The sequence below is a fragment of the Myxocyprinus asiaticus genome, chromosome 48, assembly GCF_019703515.2.
Source record: "Myxocyprinus asiaticus isolate MX2 ecotype Aquarium Trade chromosome 48, UBuf_Myxa_2, whole genome shotgun sequence".
Lineage (NCBI taxonomy): Eukaryota > Metazoa > Chordata > Actinopteri > Cypriniformes > Catostomidae > Myxocyprinus > Myxocyprinus asiaticus.
In genome coordinates, this window is record NC_059391.1 from 17,790,068 (window position 1) to 17,812,831 (window position 22,764).

Consider the following 22,764-nt stretch of genomic DNA (forward strand, 5'->3'; position numbering starts at 1 on the left):
CCACGCCACGGAGCGCAACTTGCATATTTTCCATTATATTCAACCCAAATCATTATCAAAGGAACTAGGTTATTTACTCTAGCATTATTCATTCTTTAAGGGAAAAACCTTGTTAACTGTGTATAGTGTCTGCCACCTGTGTTTGATACCTGTGCCGTGTCCTAGCCGTGGCGCTTCTCGTCCGGTGTGCGACCGCCTTAAGAAACTGCGGTTTGTTCCATTCCACTACACATCTTGTTCGCAGGTCTTTCTCAACACCCCTCAGAAACTTGTCCATCGGGGTCCAGTGAACCCAAAACCTGCCTAACTATACAGGGTTTCTTTAAGACCAATAAGTCAATTAGTCGAACAGGCAACCCAATGACTAGCCAATTTCGAAAATAAGTAGTTTTACACATCCCTACTTTGTGCAACCCTCACTGCACAGCCTCTTGGAATTTGTAAACTAGGATGTTAATGTATATCGCATCTAAATGAAACACTGCAACTGTGAAACAATCCCTTCCATGCTTGAAATCTGATCCTGATGTGAAGCAAAGATTCAACAGATTTGCCTCAAGTGACCGAAGGGTAACTCCAGACTGGGTCATCTATGGACAATTATGTTTAACCCCAGACAGGCCTGGCTAAACCAGAGCTCCAGATGTGAGGTTACATTTGGTTGGGCTCCAGGGCAAAAGACAGGAGGGGAAGAGGGGTGGGGGGAGTGTGTTTGTGTTGGAACCAAGTGTGGGAAACATAAGTGTTTAAGTGGCAGTAGTGTGTCCACAAAGCTCTCTAAACCCCCGTTTTCAGGGAAGGCAGAATTGTAGTGTACGCTGTATGAGCATATGGCATGAACTGAATGCACAATGCCTCAGTAAGCATTGCCTGTCTTCCACTTAAGCCTAGGGCACACTACATGACTCAAGCTCATTTCGTTTAATGTTTCGAGTCGGCAGCTGGTCTGCGACAAGAAGTCTCGACAATGGTCGTGTAGTGTGAGCACTCACCCATACGAGTTACAGATGCTACAACGAACACGTCAACATCAATATTCTTTCTGAAGGCAGCCAAAACAACCTGAGCAAGCTGCCATGGTGAACACCAGCCAAGAACCGCCCCCCCCCCCCCTTCTCCTTGCTCAGTTTCCTTTATACTTTTTTCTCACTTCCTCTCAGAGCTTTGACTGTGAAGAGACTACCAAAAGGACATATAAGAAGTGAGTCATGGAGGTTATTATATCATGAGCTCTTGAATTACAGTGGGCTCTCTCCTCAAATCTGGGAGAAAGTTTGATTCCTACACTCCCTGTGAGTAAGCTGTTTGGAGGAACACTGTCACTAGAAACAGTACTGACTCAGGAGATTTTAAGCCACTATAGCAGACTCTAGAACATTCATCTGTTACCAAGCAAGCCTGGTAGAAAAAACAGCATTGGTACGAGAGAAGACTGCATGAGCTCTGAATCTGAATGAGTTTAGGCCAATAGAGAGCTTGTATCATGAGGGACTGATGGGTTGCTAGCGCAACAGGAAGATTCCAGCAGAAAGAGAGAATGATGCAACAGGCCAGGAAAGTATGAAGTACTGTGACATTGGCAGGTTTCCGCTAATGAGAATTAAGGCAGTTAAATGGTAGTGTCATGGCAATTTTAGATATACAATTCAGCCCCTGTGATGGAGTACCTACTTCTTCTTGTTGTATCTTTGTCACAACAGCTTTCAATCACCAACCCAGAGCCAGAATAACTGTGAATTCAGGCTGCACGATTTATCAAAATCACAATAAAATGAAACTTTGCATGTGCAATTTCTAAATCACAACAGGCTGCAATTTTATTTTTTATATGTTTAATTCGCCATTCAGACTGGTGTATATCCATCTCACTAGTCAAAATGCAGTGCACAAATAAAGGAAACAGTGAGAGAACAGAATAGAAATTGGGAAGGTGTATACAGAAACCAAGCGAAAAGGTTGTAATCAGACAAGGTTTTAAAAGGTGAATTTTAGATGGAGTAAAATGTAAACCATAGTAAAACCTACCACCCTAACCTAAAACTTTACCCTAAACCTGACCAATAGTGTCCAAAAAGAAAAATGGGAGTTTAACAAAACAGACATCCTTACCAAAAATGCAAATTTGAAAATTATATATTTTTTTTTTACTGAAGCAATCATGTCATTTCATGTTGCCTCTATGCCATTTTCACTTTCGTGTGTCTTTGGCTGTGTGCGAATCATGTCGTCGAGTTTGAAGTCCAACGCTCTAGCAGGTGAGCTGCCAAGCAAGCTTACGATACAGGAATAAGTGTGTATATGTAGGTGGGTCTGTAATACAAGTGTTAAAAAATTTTTTAAATCATGCGTTGAAGTAAGTGTTTTGATGTCATAACATAGCTGGTGGTGAGTAATAGAGTGAAAAAGTCATTAGGGATGTCAATTTTCAGACATTTTCATAATCGATGGTTGTGGAAATTAATGATCAATTAATCATCAACATCAATACCACAAAACGCACGTGGAGAATTTCAAATAATATGTGCATGTAGCCCACTGCTTAAATATAATTTAAATTATTACACTTAAGAAATGCCAGCATTGGCACTGTCCTCTTAAAATATTCTTTGTTCAGTGTATTTTAATACACTTAGGCAATGTTTAGTACAAATTTGTTAATTGTTTAATTACTGTTAGTAATAACTTGTTTACAAGATATATAACTCATTTACATAATTTAGTTAATTAAAACTTCACGTTATGGATTATGGGATATTTAGGACCTTTGAAAATTTTTTGTTAGAAATTAAATCATAACACGCTGCGTAAACACAGTTGCCTACATAACATACCATGTGTGATGATGAGATGTCAGCTGAATCTGCTTTTCTGGCGATCACTGATGTAACTGTAGGTTGGAATGAAACAAGGAGACCAGCAGATCAACTGTGCTTGTTTTCATGTGTACTTTAACACACTATCACAGTGTATGCAGAAAACATAATAGAGAAACGCTCCAACACTAGCTGTGTCTTGTTTCGAAGGCTGCGCGCTAGGTAGGACGCGTCCTTTGAAGGCTGCAGTATACCGAGTGTCCTCCTTTAAACAAGCCTCGTTTAAATGAGACGGCCTTCGTAGGACAAACGGAACGTAACATGGTTGCTATGACAGCACGTCACTCTTTAACAAGCGTGAGCGCTTTGAGTGAGAAGGGAACAAATTCCCTCTGGAAGGGAATGTATGAGGTACATTTTAGGAGATGATGTAAAGAGAAAATAAAATAGATTTTACAGTTGTACTTTTAGTCTAATACTTTATTTTAATTATATATTAATATAATTTTACATATTATATACTCTGCACCTATTTACTGAGGTACTTCAACTTGGGAATGAACATTCCTTGCGTCTGAACATCATATTTACGGGCAAATTGGCGTAATTTTTTTTTTTTAGACATTTCCATTGAAGCAAAGAATTGTGGATTGTGAGTGCCCATGAAGGATACACCTTTTGGATGTCGCATTTGAAGTGTCCTACTCACTTTTATGAAACGAGACAGCCTCGATGACGTTTGCGGCCGACAAATGCGACCTCTGGAGGATGCATCCTTCCAAACGTGACACAGCAACTGATTACATTGAGCCTGTTTTATCTATGTCGCTCTTCTTCTCTAACATGGACAAGACATGATGTCCTTTAGTGGCGGATTACTTTTTTTTTTTTTTACCACTTATGTTCTTAAGGGAAATTAAAGCTAAAATATTAAATCTCATGGATCAGTATTAACGGAGTAATCCATCATTTTGTAGAGGGGGTTCAAGTTACAAATTTCACTTATGATTTGAACAAAATTACAGGTAAAAAAAAAAAAAAAAAAAAAAAAACGTTATTTTTTACACAGAGATGGGTAGGTCTATTACTAAAATCAGCACGCCCTGTTGCATTACATTAATGGTGAGACTCCACAAATTGGAGGGGTAAAAAACAACAACAAAAAAAAAAAAAAAACACTATTGTTTTTCCAAAGTTGGAGTACATATAACTCCCGAAGTATTAAAGATATCTTAATATCATTTTATATTCAGGTTCAGAATAGGGATGGTCATTTTGTCGGGGGGGCACATAGACTTGTACAAATACAGTATGTACATATATGTCATACGTCTTTGGCTGCTGCATTGTGTCTCATTGTTCCAACGTCTTTTCATTAACATAGGCTTTTATAATGTAGTCTGATACAATAAGTACAAAAGAGGGCATAATCAAAATATAATACATAATATTTTGTCATTATGTGAAGACTCGCTGGTCAATTCAATGCAACGATGCTCAGAACGTGCGTCTCTGTTCTTCCTTCAGATTACCGTAATAAGTTTAGTGTAAGTGTGCACCACTGTTTCTGAAACGTGTATCTGCAAACCATGGTTTCCGTGATCAGAATCAGAATGAGCTTTATTGCCAAGTACGCTTACACATACAAGGAATTTGTCTTGGTGACAGGAGCTTCCAGTGTACAACAATACAAAAACAGCAGCAAGACATAGATAATAATAAAAAATAAAAACGAATTATACACATACATACAGACACACATACACATGTGTAGTGCAAATCTAATACAATCTGTTATGTACAGTGTAAATACAAATCTGTTATGTACAGTGCAAATGTTTTTTTGTTTTTTTTTCCAGAGGAATGAAATGGCAGAAGAGGTTGGATGTGTTGGATAAATATAAGAAAGACTAAACTGTGTATTGCACATAGTTATTGCTCAATGGGGCAATTTAACTGTTCATGAGATGGATAGCCTGGGGGAAAAAACTGTTCCTGTGCCTGATGGTTCTGGTGCTCAGAGCTCTGAAGCGTCGGCCAGAAGGCAACAGTTCAAAAAGGTAGTGGGCAGGGTGAGAGGGGTCCAGAGTGATTTTTCTAGCCTTTTTCCTCACTCTGGAAATGTATAGTTCCTGAAGGGGGGCAGGGGGCAACCAATAATCCTCTCAGCAGTCCAAACTGTCCTTTGTAATCTTCTGATGTCTGATTTCGTAGCTGAACCAAACCAGACAGTTATTGAAGTGCAGAGGACAGACTCAATGACTGCTGAGTAGACTGTATAAGCAGCGCCTGTGACAGGTTGAATTTCCTCAGTTGGCGAAGGAAGTACAACCTCTGCTGGGCCTTTTTCACAATGGAGTCAATGTGGATCTCCCACTTCAGGTTCTGTGAGATGGTAGTGCCCAGGAACCTGAATGACTCCACTGCTGACACAGTGCTGTTTAGAATGGTGAGAGGGGTCAGTGTTGGGGTGTTCCTCCTAAAGTCCACAAAGATCTCCACCGTTTTGAGCATGTTCAGCTCAAGGTTTTGACTGCACCAGACAACCAGCTGTTTAACCTCCCTTCTGTATGCAGACTCATCATCATCTTGGATGAGGCCAATGACAGTGGTGTCATCTGCAAACTTCAGGAGCTTGACAGAGGGGTCCTTGGCAATGCAATCATGGGTGTAGAGGGAGAAGAGTAGTGGGGAGAGCACACATCCCTGGGGCGCACCAGTGCTGATTGTACAGGTGCTGGAAGTGAGTTTCCCCTGTTTCACAAGCTGCTGCCTGTCCGTCAGAAAGCTGGTAATCCACTGACAGATAGACATGGAAACAGAGAGTTGGTGTAATTTATTCTGGAGTATGGCTGGGATGATGGTGTTGAAAGCCAAACTGAAGTACACAAAAAGGATCCTTGCATATGTCCCTGGTCTGTCCAGATGTTGCAGGATATGATGCAATCCTATGTTGACTGCATCATCCACAGACCTGTTTGCTCGATAAGCAAATTGAAGGGGATCTAGAAAGGGTCCAGTGATGTTCTTCAGGTGGGCCAACACCAGTCTCTCAAATGATTTCATCTGCAAACCATGGTTTCCGTGATGCCATAATCATCGCGTTTTTAAAACGCAATGTTAAGTTAAAAATAGTTTTGAAGACCCTGCGTTGTGTTACATTCAGCTGCGCTCCATTTAGATGTTTGAAAGAAAGATTTCACCTTGTGCGTGTGTGTGCACACTCTTCTCCAGAGTGTAGAGCGCAGTCTCTGCCCCGGACAGAAAGTCATGCTGCACTCTGTTGGAGTTTGTTGCTATGATGATTCATGCTTCCTCCCAACTTGGAATTTTAAACTACATACTGGGAAACTGCAATGGAACACCACTTAATGTTGGACTTACAAGTCGTGCGGAAATCTTCAGCTCTGATTTTGCTGAGATGCAGATGTGTCATGCAAACATGTCGGCACCGAGGGAGATTTACCGTCAATGATAAACCTACACTTTTATTAAATAATATACATTAATGAGTCAAAGTTTCTACATTATATAACAATAAAACCTGATTAGTAAACATGTGCAGAGACAGATGTTAAAACATGGTGGATTAAACTTTCTTTTGATTATCATAAACCTGCAGAACAAACATTAGCATTGCAGCATTTATCAGTTTGGTTGCTATGAGACGTCTCTGTGGACAATCAAGGTACCACTAAAAATGACAACGTAATCAATCTCAAAATAAAAAATAAGGCCCTCTTTTATACGTAATGTATAGTTGTCAGGTAGTTGTCACTGAATTTCGAATTCAGTGAAAAGTCACGTCAAGCATTTTCATTTTCGATCACTGTTTTCATGATCAATCATTGCTGTCACTTCCGTGTACTCGGGTACTCGTGCCCATCCCTAGTTCAGAAAAAACTTTCCTTTGGGTATCTTCATATTTCAGGCCCTAAATGGTTAACTCCCAGAGAAATGGGGCTCTGTGCACAGCATTTTCATTTGTCAAAAACCAAAAGGTCACAAAACAAAGATCAGAAAGTAATTTAACATCCAAAAAGTTACACACTTCAGTTTAAATTTTCTGGAAATATCTTTGAATTAGCCCATCTTGTAAGCTACAGCTGCTATGAGTTCCATTGTGTGCATTTCCCAGTTAAAAACTGGTGAGAAAAGCCACCAGCCATCATGCTGCCACAAAGAAATTCCACAAAACCTCATGAGATTTGCTAAACCTCACACTCTTTCTCCTCAAGTGGGTAGTTCAGCATGAAATATGATTATAGCAATATGACAAAGGCACAGGGCTTGTTTTTCAGTATCATTGCACTGTCATACATTTGCAATTTAAATATTACCAAGCTATTGCATCTGCTGATTGCCAAGGCTTATGTTGTTGCACTAGTATTGCATGTCGTTTTGTGAAGTGTAGGGGAGGGGGGCTTTCACTCATGGGTAACAGAATGCCATTGCATTTGTCTAAATTCTCCTCTCGAGTCCTTTCAGACTTAAAGAATCTGTCAAAAACAGGACTGCAAAATGACAAGACTAACTTTGAGATAATGCACTGCATATGGCTACAGTGGATGATCTTTTGACTAAATGGTGACTGGATTATTGGCTTGCGAAATAACAAAATACCAACAAGCTTCTGGGCTCTGGGCTGCATTCCATTAATATCATAAATCTCTCAATGGGTTGTCTGTGTCTGGAAGGGAGAGCCTTTAAGCCCTAAAAAAGATGTCGGAATTTGGCCTCAAAAGACAAATACCAATATGAGAGCACAGATAAGCTGCTTTTTCCAACATTGAGGAGGGACAGGGCAAGATCGTCTTCTGCTGTTGAAAAATGCTCAGACACCAGCCGTTCCTTGTAGCTCCCTTATGACCTGCCATTTAGCTTGAATGGAAAGGTAGGCTTGATCCAGAGATGGAACAAGTCTAGGCAAACAATGGGCGGATGTGTCTATTTTTCTCAACAGCACTTTTTTGGAGAAGAGCCCACCTCCAATCAGAGAACAATACATTTTTGATGGTTGTCAAGATAATGGGTGAGTGCTGTTTTTGTGCAGCTTGCCAGGCCAAGTGTTGATTATAGTGATGTGTGGAGGCCAACAGGCACTTAGCAGCAAAATTTTGGAAGTTTCTTGGAGACAGTGTTGAAGAAACAAACATGAATGTCATAAACCTAACACAACCACAACCAATGAGTTTCTTGAAAACAAAACCAATCGTTCACCTAGACTGAAAGCAGATAAAAGTGGTTTCCATTGTGAAGGCAAGTTCACAGGTAGAATTCACAGAATGCATGCCATAGATCTCATTGCACCCACAGAATCCCACTACGTACCATACCTTGCTAAACAAAACATATGCATGAAAACCATTCGGAACATTGTGGAAGGCATGAAATATGTTAAATGTCCACTAGAACAGCCCAAAGTGCTCTTGGTTTTTGCTGCATAAGCATCCAATTGTGAGGTTATGAATAGGCTTACAACAATGTAATGGGTAATGCAAGTGAACAAGCAACAGGATTCACAACCCATTTGACTTCTACATTGTGATGTACTGTAAATACAACAGAAACAGGATATTCACTGACCAAGTTTACATGCACTTAAGAAAAGGGTTTATTCCAGGGTTTTAGCAGAAAGCTGATTTCTGAAAAATCATGTTAACAAAAATACTGATTTCCTAAAACCTTTAAAGGGATTAAGAGAAGGTGGCTTAACACACCTAGGTTTCTTTCGGAGAGCCCGGCTTAATGTGGTCATGTAAACATATAAGCAGAGTTTTTATAAGTGTTTGAAGAGTGCACGTGCAAGGATCAGAGCGGGATAGCAAACGTCATAGGATGGGGGAATCCCGGAGTAAAACGTAAAAGGGAAACCCCACTATTGCCCTGCAGTTCTGCTGCAGGTCACAATAGAAAGTGAAGGAAACAAAGAAAACCCTGTTTTCTCTCAATAAGCCGCTTTCTGGTGTCCATGTAAACGTAGTCGAGACAAAAAAAAAAAAAAAAAAAAGACAGTAGGATGAGACTTGATGGGAATTTGTAAAGTGGGAGTTACATTCCAGAACAGAGATATAAGATTGCCAAAACAAAGCGTAAATGGCCATTGGTTAAGATTATCCAATAGAGTGCAACATGCAGCACCAGCCCACTTTTTCAGCTGTCTTCATTTCTGAAGAATTTTTGCCATTCATTTTTCCATAAGCATTTTATTAAGTACTTCATAGGAGTTCTAAACAATGAACCAAACCAACCAATTCTGAAAAGAAAGTGGAGATTTAGCAAAAAAATAAATTTAAATTTTGATCCGTTTCTCACCCACACCTATTATATTGCTTCTGACGATATGGATTTAACCACTGGAGTCTCATGGATTACTTTTATGTTTCCTTTATGTGATTTTTGGAGCTACAAATTTCTGATCACCATTCACTTGCATTGTATACACCTACAGAGCCAAAATATTTTTCAAAAAAATCTTTGTTTGCGTTCTGTTGAAGAAAGAAAGTCATATACATCTGGAATGGCATGAAGGTGAGTAAATAATGAGACAATTTTCATTTTTGGGTGAACTATCCCTTTAATGCCTTTCATAAGGGGATGAACTACAATCCCATGAAGCATTGCAAATGATGTAACTGAAATAAAGACAATAGAAATATCACAAACTATTGATGTAGTTGCTGATTACCAGTATAGAAACTATATATTTAAGTACAGTATATTGCAAAATATTGAAATAAATACAAATATTTAAGCACTAATGTGAGGACTTAGCAGACAGACTCTGTAGACTCTGCCTTATTCATAGCGCAACAAGGAAGTGGGCGCTGCAGAGCTCTTTTGCCACAATCTCCAATTGGTGGATTTTCCTACTCAGGATCATGGATAGTACAGTATACAGTAGTTCTTCTTCAGAAATTCCACTATTAAAATTTTTTATTTTTAAGTTGAAATAATGTGGACTGAGGGTTTACCATTGACTAGCAGCCTCTGAGATAACAGCAGGTCTGTCTTTAAGGGTTTACAAGTTATTGTTAATAATCAATTTCCCTATTAAAAACATAAATAGGATTTATATTTCCAGAACCACACTGATGCGCTCTATAGCTTCCATGGCCTAGGTGATGCCAGCAGAAAAGGGAAGTCGTTTCAGAGACAGAGCAATTATTACATTTTGATGAAAGATTATTTACAAAGAATCTTTTTTTCTTCTTTGGAATAATGTGCACAACAAGACCAGGAACACGTATCAAGTAAGAAATGAGGGTAGAATTTTTTTTTATGCTGACTTTTCCTGAAGCGTTCATCTATTTCTATAACCTTTAGGCCTAGGAATAAACAAGCCAAATTTAGCTCATTCACTAGACTTTAACTTGAGGTGATGGTGTAGGATTTCTATGAGTGGAATTCGAATTAGACGCCAAAGCAGAACTGGACAATGACCTCTCACATCCATCAGTCACAAGCTAGAATTACCCGTCATTTAGCGGACACTTTTCATCCTGTGCAACCTACAAACCTCTAATTGCAGCGACAATCTCCCTAGAGTAAACTGGTGTTAAGTGCCTTGTCCGAGGGCATAATGATAGAATAGAAAGATAGGGTGACCAAGCACGACTGTGGAGCAACTTGGGAGTGAACCAACACGCTTTGTGTTAGTACGCCAGATCCTTAACCATTGAGGTTTCCTCCACCACAACTATTCTGGAAAGAACACAGAGACCACTGTCCATTTTGATGTGTGGTTGCACTTATTCTCTAAATTAAGCCTGACTTGCGGAAGTCAGGGAGGAAACCGTTTGCAAAAAAGCACAGCCAACAGACAGTGAAGCAGGAAACATAAACTAAAACGAGGGTGAAGAAAGATAAACTAAAGCCTCCCTCCTCTCTCACTTTATTTCTTTTTGTGAGGAACCGGACTGCCTGTCATAAACGCAGCTGGCTGAGCCCCAGAGGTTAATGAGCACAGGAAGTAGCATTTAGCAAAGGAAACAGGGCTTTGCTGCTTCAAACCCACAGCCCGGCCAAGATCATCGCCTCAACTATAGCAGGGGACTTCCTCTGGAAACCACTGTGCTGCAAACTCTCACCTTCCTTTGTCTGAAGATGCAAGTCACACAAGACTGTAACAGACAATAAAAACAGCATTGAGCTTTGCAGTCTTCAAGGAACAGTTCATCCAAAAATAAAGATTCTGTCATTTACTCTTGTTCGGTTTTTGAAACCTGTATGACTTCAAGGCAAGATTTTCAGTGAATGACAAAAATTTCAGTCTGTTCCTCATAAAGCTTATCATGCTGTCCCTTTAACCACACTTTCTACTGAGCAATTGCGCATTCCACATTGTTAAAACGGTGATTTGGTGGTCTTGCGAAATTCAGATGTATCAGATCTCTACTCGTGTTTTGCGAAAAGTGAAATGAAGCCTGTGGTTTGAGGCGACTTTCCCACGACTATAATTACCTTCTCTTTTCAAAGCTTTTAAATACTATAACAGCCCTTATTAGATATGATAAATGTGACAAATGACTGTTAATTCTTAAGGCTGTTAATTATAACCGGTCTGTGAAAAAAGCATCTGACATAATGCTTAAATAAAAATGGTACGCTACCGAAAACCGATACCTAGCTAATTCATACTCATTTACAAATTGAGCCACATTTTTTCTAGGCTTTTTGAGAACAATCCATAAGATGACAATGTCCTAATTGATATTCTAGTGATAGGGTGCACAATCCCAGTTAAGCTCACGAAGATGCCTTTATGACTGATGTATCTTGTCATCATTAAGAATCCCTAATGTCCCATTCACATTGGAGGAAACAGGCGGAGGTGACTTTTTCAACCAGGCCAATCCCACTTAAGACCTAGGTTGAGAGACAGAAGCCATCTATCTCTTCTCAGTGTTTTCAACCTCAGAAGGATGTTGATGAATGGGGCTTTAAACTTGCCTCTGGCCAGCGAGGCCTCCATCAATCTTTCTCCTGCTACAAACACAACCACACATGTGCATCAAGCATGCAAATATACACATTATTCAAGAGACTGAGAAACACATACAACTGAATCACAGATCTCACTAATTCAGGAGGATTTCCTGAGGGTTAGGCAGGTGCGTAGATTCCAGGGGGGTAACTCCCCCAATAATCAAAACAAGCAAGCACAACCCCCCCCTCCCCCCGGAATCTACGCACCTGCTTAACCCTCAGGAAATCCTCCTACTAGTGCAAAATGACATGCTTTGAAAAATCAACTAGCTGGTGGGTTACCTGAATAACTATTTGACTAATTGGTTGGGAGCATTTACATAAAACATGTTCTTGCGTTCAAATCAGCTAGCCGGAGTGCAATGGAATGAAACTGAACATAGGGGTCTCCAGATGCATTGGACTACTTTTAAAGGAATAGGCCTAGTTCACCCCAAAATGAAAACTGTCACTATTTACTCACCATAATGTTGCTCCAAACCAGTTTGACTTACTTTCATGGAACAGGGTTTATTTTATATAAATTCTAAGTAAATCCTGGCGGCTACGTCAATAATGCCAAATCTCATTGGTTCTCATTGCGTCATGTTTCAACGCGATGAGAATCAATAAGATTTGATGTTATCGATGTAGCTGCCATGTTAAGTGCTTTATTAATGATTAGAGTGAATATCAACTTCTGTTCTGTTTTTTTTCCACAAAGTAATCGTATTGCTTCAGAAGACATGGAAATAGGGCTGCTGCGATACATTCTCACAATATTGTATCGATACTTTTGAATCATGTATATATTTTTACAAATCTAAAATGTGACCAAAATGATGACAAACGAATGATAACATTTAAAAAAAAAAAAATGTATATTCCCATAACTGACCAAGTTAGATGGTCCCCTGTAAATTTAATAATAACACTAGCCGAAAAACGAATTTCTTTCATATTGCAAGTAAACAAAATGGACATTATAACTGAAATATAGCCTACCTAAATTGGAATTAAAAGCTAGTGAATTGGAATTGAATCATGATATTGTGACATATCGTGATATACTGGATTGTGACGTGTATCGCAACACATATTGTATCGTGAGGTGGCTGGTGATACACAGCACTATTTGGAATATAGTGCATGAGTCATATCAGTTACATTTACTGTGGTTTCATGGTATTATTTTAATTTATTTTTTTCAGAAAAACATATGACATTTTGTGTTCCACAGAATAAAGAAAGTCATTTCTAGGTGAAATACAGTGCATCCGGAAAGTATTCATAGCGCTTCACTTTTTCCACATTTTGTTATGTTACAGCCTTATTCCAAAATGGAATAAATTCATTATTTTCCTCAAAATTCTACAAACAATACCCCATAATGACAACGTGAAAGAAGTTTGTTTGAAATCTTTGCAAATTTATATAAAACAATTAATTAAAAAAAAAAAAATTAAAAAAAAAAATCACATGTACATAAGTATTCACAGCCTTTGACATGACACTCAAAATTGAGCTCAGGTGCATCCTGTTTCCACTGATCATCCTTGAGATGTTTCTACAACTTGATTGGAGTCCACCTGTGGTAAATTCAGTTGATTGGACATGATTTGGAAAGGCACACAGCTGTCTATATAAGGTCCCACAGTTAACAGTGCATGTCAGAGCACAAACCAAGCCATGAAGTCCAAGGAATTGTCTGTAGACCTCCGAGACAGGATTGTATCGAGGCACAGATCTGGGGAAGGGTACAGAAAAATTTCTGCAGCATTGAAGGTCCCAATGAGCCCCGTGGCCTCCATCATCCATAAATGGAAGAAGTTTGGAACCACCAGGCCACATTCCTAGAGCTGGCCACCCAGCCAAACTGAGGGATCGGGGGAGAAGAGCCTTAGTCAGGGAGGTGACCAAGATCCCGCTGGTCACTCTGACAGAGCTCCAGCGTTTCTCTGTGGAGAGAGGAGAACCTTCCAGAAGAACAACCATCTCTGCAACACTCCACCAATCAGGCCTGTATGGCAGAGTGGCCAGACGGAAACCACTCCTTAGTAAAAGGCACATGACAGCCCGCCTGGAGTTTGCCAAAAGGCACCTGAAGGACTCTCAGACCATGAGAAACAAAATTCTCTGGTCTGATGAAACAAAGACTGAACACTTTGGCCTGAATGGCAAGCGTCATGTCTGGAGGAAACCAGGCACCACTCATCACCTGGCCAATACCATCCCTACAGTGAAGCATGTTGGTGGAAGCATCATGCTGTGGGGATGTTTTTCAGTGGCAGGAACTGGGAGACTAGTCAGGATCGAGGGAAAGATGAATGCAGCAATGTACAGAGACATCCTTGATGAAAACATGCTCCAGAGCGCTCTGGACCTCAGACTGGGGTGAAGGTTCATCTTCCAACAGGACAACGACCCTAAGCACACAGCCAAGATAACAAAGGAGTGGCTAAGGGACAACTCTGTGAATGTCCTTGAGTGGCCCAGCCAGAGCCCAGACTTGAACCTGATTGAACATCTCTGTAGAGATCTGAAAATGGCTGTGCACCGACGCTCCCCATCCAACCTGATGGAGCTTGAGAGGTCCTGCAAAGATGAATGGGTTCAAAGAAAAATAGGTGTGCCAAGCTTGTAGCATCATACTCAAAAAATACTTGAGGCTGTAATTGGTGCCAAAGGTGCTTCAACAAAGTATTGAGCAAAGGCTGTGAATACTTATGTACATGTGATTTTTTTTTTTTTTCCGTTTTTTATTTTTAATAAATTTGCAAACAAACTTCTTTCACGTTGTCATTATGGGGTATTGTTTGTAGAATTTTGAGGAAAATAATGAATTTAATCCATTTTGGAATAAGGCTGTAACATAACAAAATGTGGAAAAAGTGAAGCGCTGTGAATACTTTCCGGATGCACTGTAAATTTGGGTCTGAAAATGTTTAGCTGTGGTAGGATTGCTTTATAAAGGCAATGAATGTAATGACGCAACTTTTCAGAGAGGGTTTAGTACAAACTGTTTATCAGCAAAAGCACAGCACGCTAATTAAAAGTTACAACAAAAAAAATAAAATAAATATCTAAACATAAGAAATATACATATATATATCAGTTGTGCTCAAAAGTTTGCATACCCTTGGAGAATTTGTAATTTATGTACCATTATTAAAGAAAACATGAGTAGGCAAAACACATTTATTTTATTTCTTATGGAATTCATATTCAACTGTAGGTTATAACAGAATGGCACAATCATAAAACAAAACATGGCAACAAAGAAAAAAAAAAAATGACCCCTGTTCAAAAGTCTGCATACCCTTAGTTCTTAATACTGTGTATTGCCCCCTTTAGCATCAATGACAGCGTGCAGTCTTTTGTAATAGTTGTCTATGAGGCCCCAAATTCTTGCAGGTGGTATAGCTTCCCATTCGTCTTGGTAAAATGCCTCCAGGTCATGCAAAGTCTTTGGTCGTCTTGCATGAACTGCATGTTTGAGATCTCCCCAGAGTGGCTCGATGATATTAAGGTCAGGAGTCTGTGATGGCCAATCCAGAACCTTCACCTTTTTCTGCTGTAACCACTGGAGGGTCAACTTGGCCTTCTGCTTAGGGTCATTGTCGTGCTGGAAAGTCCAAGAGCGTCCCATGTGCAGCTTTTGCGCAGAAGAATGCAAATTGTCTGCCAGTATTCTCTGATAACGTGCTGCATTCATCTTGCCATCAATGTTCACAAGATTCCCCATGCCTTTAGAGCTCACACACCCCCAAAACATCAGTGAGCCACCACCATGCTTCACAGTGTGGATGGTATTCTTTTCACTATAGGCCTTTTTGACCCCTCTCCAAACATAGCGCTTATGGTTGTGACCATAAAGCTTATTTTGGTCTCGTCACTCCAAATTACAGTGTGCCAGAAGCTGTGAGGCGTGTCAAGGTGTTGTTAGGCATATTGTAACCGGGCTTTTTTGTGGCATTGGCGCAGTAAAGGCTTCTTTCTGGCAACTCGACCATGCAGCTCATTTTTGTTCAAGTATCGTCGTATTGTGCTCCTTGAAACAACCACACCATTTTTTCCAGAGCAGCCTGTATTTCTCCTGAGGTTACCTGTGGGTTTTTCTTTGTATCCCAAACAATTCTTCTGGCAGTTGTGGCTGAAATTTTTCTTGGTCTACCTGACCTTGGCTTGGTATCAAGAGATCCCCGAATTTTCCGCTTCTTAATAAGTGATTGAACAGTACTGACTGGCATTTTCAAGGCTTTGGATATCTTTTTATATCCTTTTCCATCTTTATAAAGTTCCATTACCTTGTTACACAGGTCTTTTGACAGTTCTTTTCTGCTCCCCATGGCTCAGTATCTAGCCTGCTCAGTGCATCCACATGAGAGCTAACAAACTCATTGACTATTTATACACAGACACTAATTGCAATTTAAAAAGCCACAGGTGTGGGAAATTAACCTTTAATAAATAAACCTGTGTGTGTCACCTTGTGTGTCTGTAACAAGGCCAAACATTCAAGGGTATGTAAACTTTTGATCAGGGCCATTTGTGTGATTTCTGTTATCATTATGATTTAAAAAGGAGCCAAACAACTATGTGGTGATAAATGGCTTCATATGATCACTATCCTTAAATAAAAGACATGATCAGTCATATTTTCAAAATCAATGCCAAAATTTCCCAATTTCTCCCAGGGTATGCAAACTTTTGAGCACAACTGTATATATAAATTGTCGACCATTGTGACCCATCCCTACTGAGGCTAAAAACCAACGATCAGGCTCAGACGGAATCTGTGCATGCAGAAATCTCTGCAGATTTCAGCAAAATTTCACAAACATTTACTCATCTCCAGTCCCTTGCATATTCATTTTTAAAAATATTTTGGCTAACGTGATAACACTATCAGCTATAAAAAAATAAATAAAAAAAAAAAGAGTGCATTAGCCTTCTCTCAGCTCTATTCACACAATTTACCATGTTTAAATTAAATTAATTCCACAGAGTCCCAAAATTCCCCCCAAAAATAACTGCAGAAAACACAAAAAAGCTAACAATAAAGACCATTAGCTAACATTCGGAGATGTTACTGTAAATTGGCTGCACCCATGTAGCTAGGTAAGGCATGCATGGGCAGTTTTGCGAGGTTTTAACTGCATGTCTGACATCAAGCTGGGCCTCTTGTCACTATCAGGCACGAATATCATTAGTTTAATAATCCTCTGAGTCCTTCACCCCTAGTGGCTCTTTCCTCCCAAACCAGGTTGTGTACAGAGCCAGATAACAGCCCAGGCCGGGCGACGGGCAAGACAGCTTAATCCCATTGGTGGCAGGCAGCAGTGCCACATGCAACCTTTAAGTAACACTGAACAAAACGTATCAACCATGCATCCCGTAAATATGATTAGCCAGCGTTATCTCCAGCGCCAGTGGGCACCTGAACGTTGTAATGCAGTGATATAGAACACCCCTGGCAAAATTCAACATGACATGCTATTTAAATACCTAATTCCTTAAAAAAACATGATAAATATTTATTTAAGCATTTTATGTAGCTTAATCACATCAGCACCATATTTGATTTTTTGACGTGAATAAAAATGAGACTGTGAAGAATTGATTTAATTCCTTCCTTCAATGGATGGTACTGTTGTGTTTACAGTGTTTTGGATTGTTCCGCCAAGAAAAACATCTTTCTAAAATAAAGTAGACAAAAAAACTCCAGAAAACATGAGTTGTGAATTTTTTTTAGATGTAATCTACGAGCTTTATACAGCTTTAAACAGTGTATGCCATCGAAGAGACAGCAAGTCTATCACTCACAGCGTCATGTTCATTCTTGTCAAAAAATCAAATATGGACTACTGCTGAAAATAATCTATTGCAAACAGAAATTTGGCTCACAAACACTAGGTTCTTGGCACTCTGCCAGCACTGCATTTTTTTGCAGAACATACTACATGAATGTGAAGAAGTGTACAAATAAAACAACATATACTGTGGATAATAAGCTTAAGCATCTAAAAGAGAAATGTAAAGGCCAACTATACCACACTTGCAAACACAAGGCATACCAACAGGAAGAAAAATATATTATTTTATACATGCCTTCTGGCGACATTTTGCAGTTCATGCACATTTCTTCCAGAGTATGTCATGCACGGGCACAACTCCACGTTGAACACGTTGCGCCTGTCCCTTTAAGAGGCGGAACTAGATACCCACGTTTGTAAAACGGGGGGATTTAAATGCCCGACCCCTGCTGTCAATCAAAAAGACCAAACAACCACAGAACCTTACGGCTTAAGAACGAATGTCTCTTTCTTGTTGCATTTAAAAGGGCTATTAAACATGTCAAACGCCCAAAAAGGAAGCTACTTTGAGAGCAATCTGTAATGCACGTGCAGTTCAAAGCATTTGACGTGAGAAAGGTCTCATCTCGTAAACTAAACCACACGTCTTTGTTTAGTTACCCCACTCCCTCCCCGTGAAACTTTTCGTCGAAACCCCCCACGTTTCACAGACTGACTTGCCCATGGCTGCTATAATCCGACAAAGAAATAACCTGGAAGCCATGTATGTTTTATTTACGAGCAATAAAAGTCGAAACTCCCGGTTGCCTTCAAATACGGATTTAATTAAAATAAAGGAAACTCAAGTCACAAAAATATCCATCCAGATGTTGTCGTCCACACTATAGACTCCATCGATTCACCCTAAATGTTGGTGATGAGAGTGAAATCCATTCAGTCCAAAAATCTGTCACTGAAAATGGGCATTTCCTTTTCAGTTGATGCCTCTATACTTGCAACCAAGCAGTTTACAGCTTTAACTTTGTTAAACCAAAACACAAACAGAATGAAAACATCACAGTGCACGAGTTCACCTGAAAGATGCAAACCAAGTTTCAACCCTAAATCGATCATGTGTCTTATTTCTTACATTGTCTAACAGTCTCAAGTGCACTTCAACAACCATGACAATGTTGATATTTATTTACTTAGGCGCCTCAAAACTACATAAGGGTTTAATGTCAGCTGATGCTCCGCAACTCCTTGCCACAAAGCTACCGAGACAACCTATTCTAGCTGCTCAGATTGATGGATTTTTTTGAGCAGCCACGGAAAAACGGTCACTAGGAACGACAAAACAGTAACGACGTTAAGGAGGGAAGAAACAATAGACGCAGAAAACGAGCGTTTAAAATAGCAAAGTGTCAAAGGAGGCGATTAACACATGGAAATATTGACAATGCAGCGCGTGAAACGGTCTCATGACGAGCACGGTTAACTGACAACAGAAAGTGCCATATGATTTCCTACGGTCGGGTAATTTTTTGTTTTGTTTACATTTTTGACACACTATGCCACAATGAAACGGTTTAATTACTTACCTGCCGTGAAACCAGTCTTTACAAATGTCGCATTCTATCATAAACCGGCTCACATCGTACGGCTGCCGGCAGACGCAATACAGCTGGGCCGCCGCCATGTTCGGACTGTCCCCAAACAACGCAGCCAAGCTGAAGTCGGTTTGGGCGGGGATTCATTTTAATTATGCGGAGACAACACAGAAGGCTGACGACAAAAGGGGAGGGGCGCGGAGAGCATGTTCTGACGTCACGCATCAACAAAGAGCGCGAGCCACTTCAGGGCAGTTCATTATTACGTAATACGATATAACGATGATTAAATAAACAATCTGACGAGAGTAACGACTTGATAATACATTACTCGAAACTTCTCTAAAACCAATTCTGAGACCAATAGTTGTTGGTCTGAGACCAATAAGGGCACAGTTGGTTCAAAATATTCATGTTCAGTTAAATCATACAGAAATCATACTAATTTTCCTCATATTTTACGCATTTTACTCATCTTCTTTAACCCATTGACGCTGTGAAAATACGTTGTGTGGATAAAAATGTGTCGTGCCGTTATAAATGATAAAGAATTTCATTTTATGTAATTATTTTATTCATGCTCAATTACCTTTTGAAAAATTCTATAAACAAAAAATGTAAACTCTCTCTCGCTCTCTCTCTCTCTCTCTCTCTCTCTCTACACACACACACACACACACAGTATATTCAGTATATAATACATACTGTACATTTCAGTCTATTTTTAAGATTTAAACATTTGAATTGTATAACGAATTTTGAAACTGAATTGAGTAATCTTTAACTAAATTAAATCAATTATTCTGAAAAAATGCTTGGTCGTTATACTTTATTGTTATTATTATTATTATTATTATTATATTTTTTATTTTACTTCTTTTATTTTTTATTTTCTTCAACATGTTTGAAGATATAGATTTTTGCTATTTTTAATATTGTATGTTCCGTTCTGTTATGTTCTGTGTATTCTGTTTTTCCTGAAAATCTGATATAAATAAAGAATAAAGATGGCGAATAAAAAGTAATTGTCTTGAAACATGCTTAGACTTGGTCTAGTTGTATATTATATAACACATTTTGAATGGACATTAATCTACAACTTAGGTTTAATTTTATACCAGCATATTCACGTCTCATTTAACGCCCTGTCAGTGTTCAAGGCAGGCAATTTAAACTTGTAATTAATATGATAAATCTGGCAGTTTCCTAGTGTAGTAAATGCCGCCTAGAGGAGAAGATTGACAATGGTACCACCTTGTGTAAAATCTGAGCATTACAGTTAAAGTAAAAGCTCAAATATATAACTATCTGTAACGAGTGGCGCGAGAAACCAGAACTCTTCCATTATAATCAACAAATCTGTGACGCGATTAAGTGAAGAACTGCCTATTATAAAGGGAGCAGTTTGTCGCCTCGCTAACATTATAGATGAGGCGCAAATTTCGGGCGTCGCCTTGACTCAACCGGGACCAATCGGAATTCTGCTCGATACTTTGTAAACAACACAGTTGCACGCTGTATGAACACTTTACTACGAGAGGCTGTCGCGTGCAGAAGACCGCCATAAACCACTCAGTCCGGTAAGAGGGGAAAATTCTTACAGCTTGTGTGTGCTTCAGTGTCTTTCGCGGCGGTAATACGAGCACTTTTCTCATCTCTCAAGAGATCGAGCGCTACTACGATGTTGGCAGACATCCGGGACGTTTGTCGTTGAAAAAAAAAAAAAAAATACAGAATGCTGGTGTACTTTTGGCCAAACCTTTCTTTTATGTAACACGATGTGTAGCTTTAGGCGTAACAGAGACAATAAGTTATTAAAGTGCTCATTTTCAGCTCGCATTTATTTTATAAACCAATGAAGCGTAATCACGTCCTTATCGTAAGTGATAAACTCTTGCGCAATTGAGTCCTAGGGGTTGCTACGAGCATTGGTGGACGGCTTTGCTTTCCTTAGTTTGGGTTTCATTGTTTTCGTTATTATTTCAGTATCTTAAAGCTCAGGAATGAATGTTTTTTTGTCCACTTTTTAATGGCTCTAATGTGTCTACGTCTCCAAAAGTATGGTAGAATATCACTCGATATGTAAAACATGTTTTTAGCTGCCTGCATGATATATGTGTATTACATTTTTTTTTTTTTTTTTTTCACTACCGCTTTGAAAAAGACCCAATAAGGGCTGAGTCTCTGAACTGTGAATGGCATTCCAAGCAGGCCGGAGTGAATTCCTCGGCTATAATTAAAATCCATCAAACATTTTTGAAGTCAACTTTTCCCCTCACATCTTCATTTAGATTTCATCTGCACTTGTAGAAAAGCAGGCTACTTGAAATCATACAAAACCAACTCTCTTTTAACAGTATTCTCTAAATAGTAAATAAAAGATCTCTATTGCCAAAATGGGAGTTTTGGGAGCAATAGAGAGTCTTTCTTACAAGAGCTGTATAATTCTTACAGTGCAATAAAGGATTTTTTTTTTTTTTTTTTTTTTTTTTAAAGAGGTAGAGTATATTTGTATTTTTAATTACATATAATATTAGAGGGAGACCGATAAATTGGTTTAACCGATTAATCGTTGCAGATGGTTGCTTTTTGGAACCATCCGTTATCTGCAAAAATCTATACCAATAGTTGCTGATGGTTTTTATTCCTCATCAGAATACATCATCTGGTGAAATATGTACTAAACTCTTGTAATGGAGCCAAGACTCCAGCGTTTCAAAATAAAAGTTCCTAGCGTGGGCTTGTTTATAGTTAAAAGTCCCACGTCATGCACCAAATCATATTTTTTCTGGTTATTATTGGTATTTTGCTTGCACAATAAACTGCTTTTGGGATTTTATTCATTTTGGACTGTTTTAGCCTCAGTGTCTTTGCCCGTTATTGTAAGACTTAGTATGGACAATATTTTTATTTGGAATTTGGGAGAGATGTTGTCAGTACTTTATAGAATAAAACAAATATGTTCATTTTACTCAAACACAAACCTATAAATAGTAAATCCAGAGAAACTGATAATTCTGCCGTGGTCTTTAAATTTTTTCCAGAGCTGTATTTTGTTTATATATATATAATTAGTTATATTATATAAAATTAAAAATACAAATAGTTGTTTTTAATAAAAGAAAAATCTGTCTGTCTTTTTATAAAGCTGCGTAATGATGAGGATTTTGTTTTTCAGAGTGCTGTCAGGTTTCGAATTCCCTGTTTCTGAAACTTACTGCATTTCATAACTCATACAATTCTATCACATTCATATCTTTAAATGTTTGTTTGCCTGCAGTGATGTGTGTAGCTTTCTGTGCTTCCAAGAAATCTGGCAAATGCATTTAAAATTAATATTACAACTTAAAAACAAAACAGAAAACGCTTCAGCAGTTTTGTGTTTTTCGGTAATTGCAGAAGGCGAGGGGCAGGACAGGCAGGTGTTAGTTTAAGACATTGTACATCAACACAGGATGTGGGTACAGCCTGCACTTAACATCCTCTATGTTGCACGTGCCACATTCATCCAGAGTTCTCTCTCCTGAGGAAGAGGAGGAGGAGGAGGAGGAGGAGGAGGGGGTGGATGGGTGCGGAGGA

At 39.1% G+C, this 22,764-nt stretch overlaps 1 protein-coding gene across 5 annotated transcripts in view; it reads right to left on the minus strand.

Moving 5' to 3' along the window:
- LOC127437815 (lysine-specific demethylase 7B-like) overlaps nt 1-19,305 on the minus strand; it is a 55,752-nt gene extending 36,447 nt beyond the window's left edge. For 2 of the 5 annotated variants that reach the window (XM_051693009.1, XM_051693008.1), the window contains exons 1-2: nt 19,177-19,253; nt 2,832-2,887 (exon numbers count right to left, since the gene is read on the minus strand). Coding sequence is in view for 2 of the 5 variants with exons in the window: in XM_051693010.1 (XP_051548970.1) it covers nt 19,177-19,274 (98 nt within the window). In the remaining 3 variants the exon portion in view is untranslated. Of the gene's footprint in view, nt 1-2,831; nt 2,888-19,176 lie in introns of all 5 variants that reach the window. The other 3 variants (XM_051693010.1, XM_051693005.1, XM_051693006.1) reach the window with 2 other exon arrangements.
- Nucleotides 19,306-22,764: the final 3,459 nt, after the last annotated feature.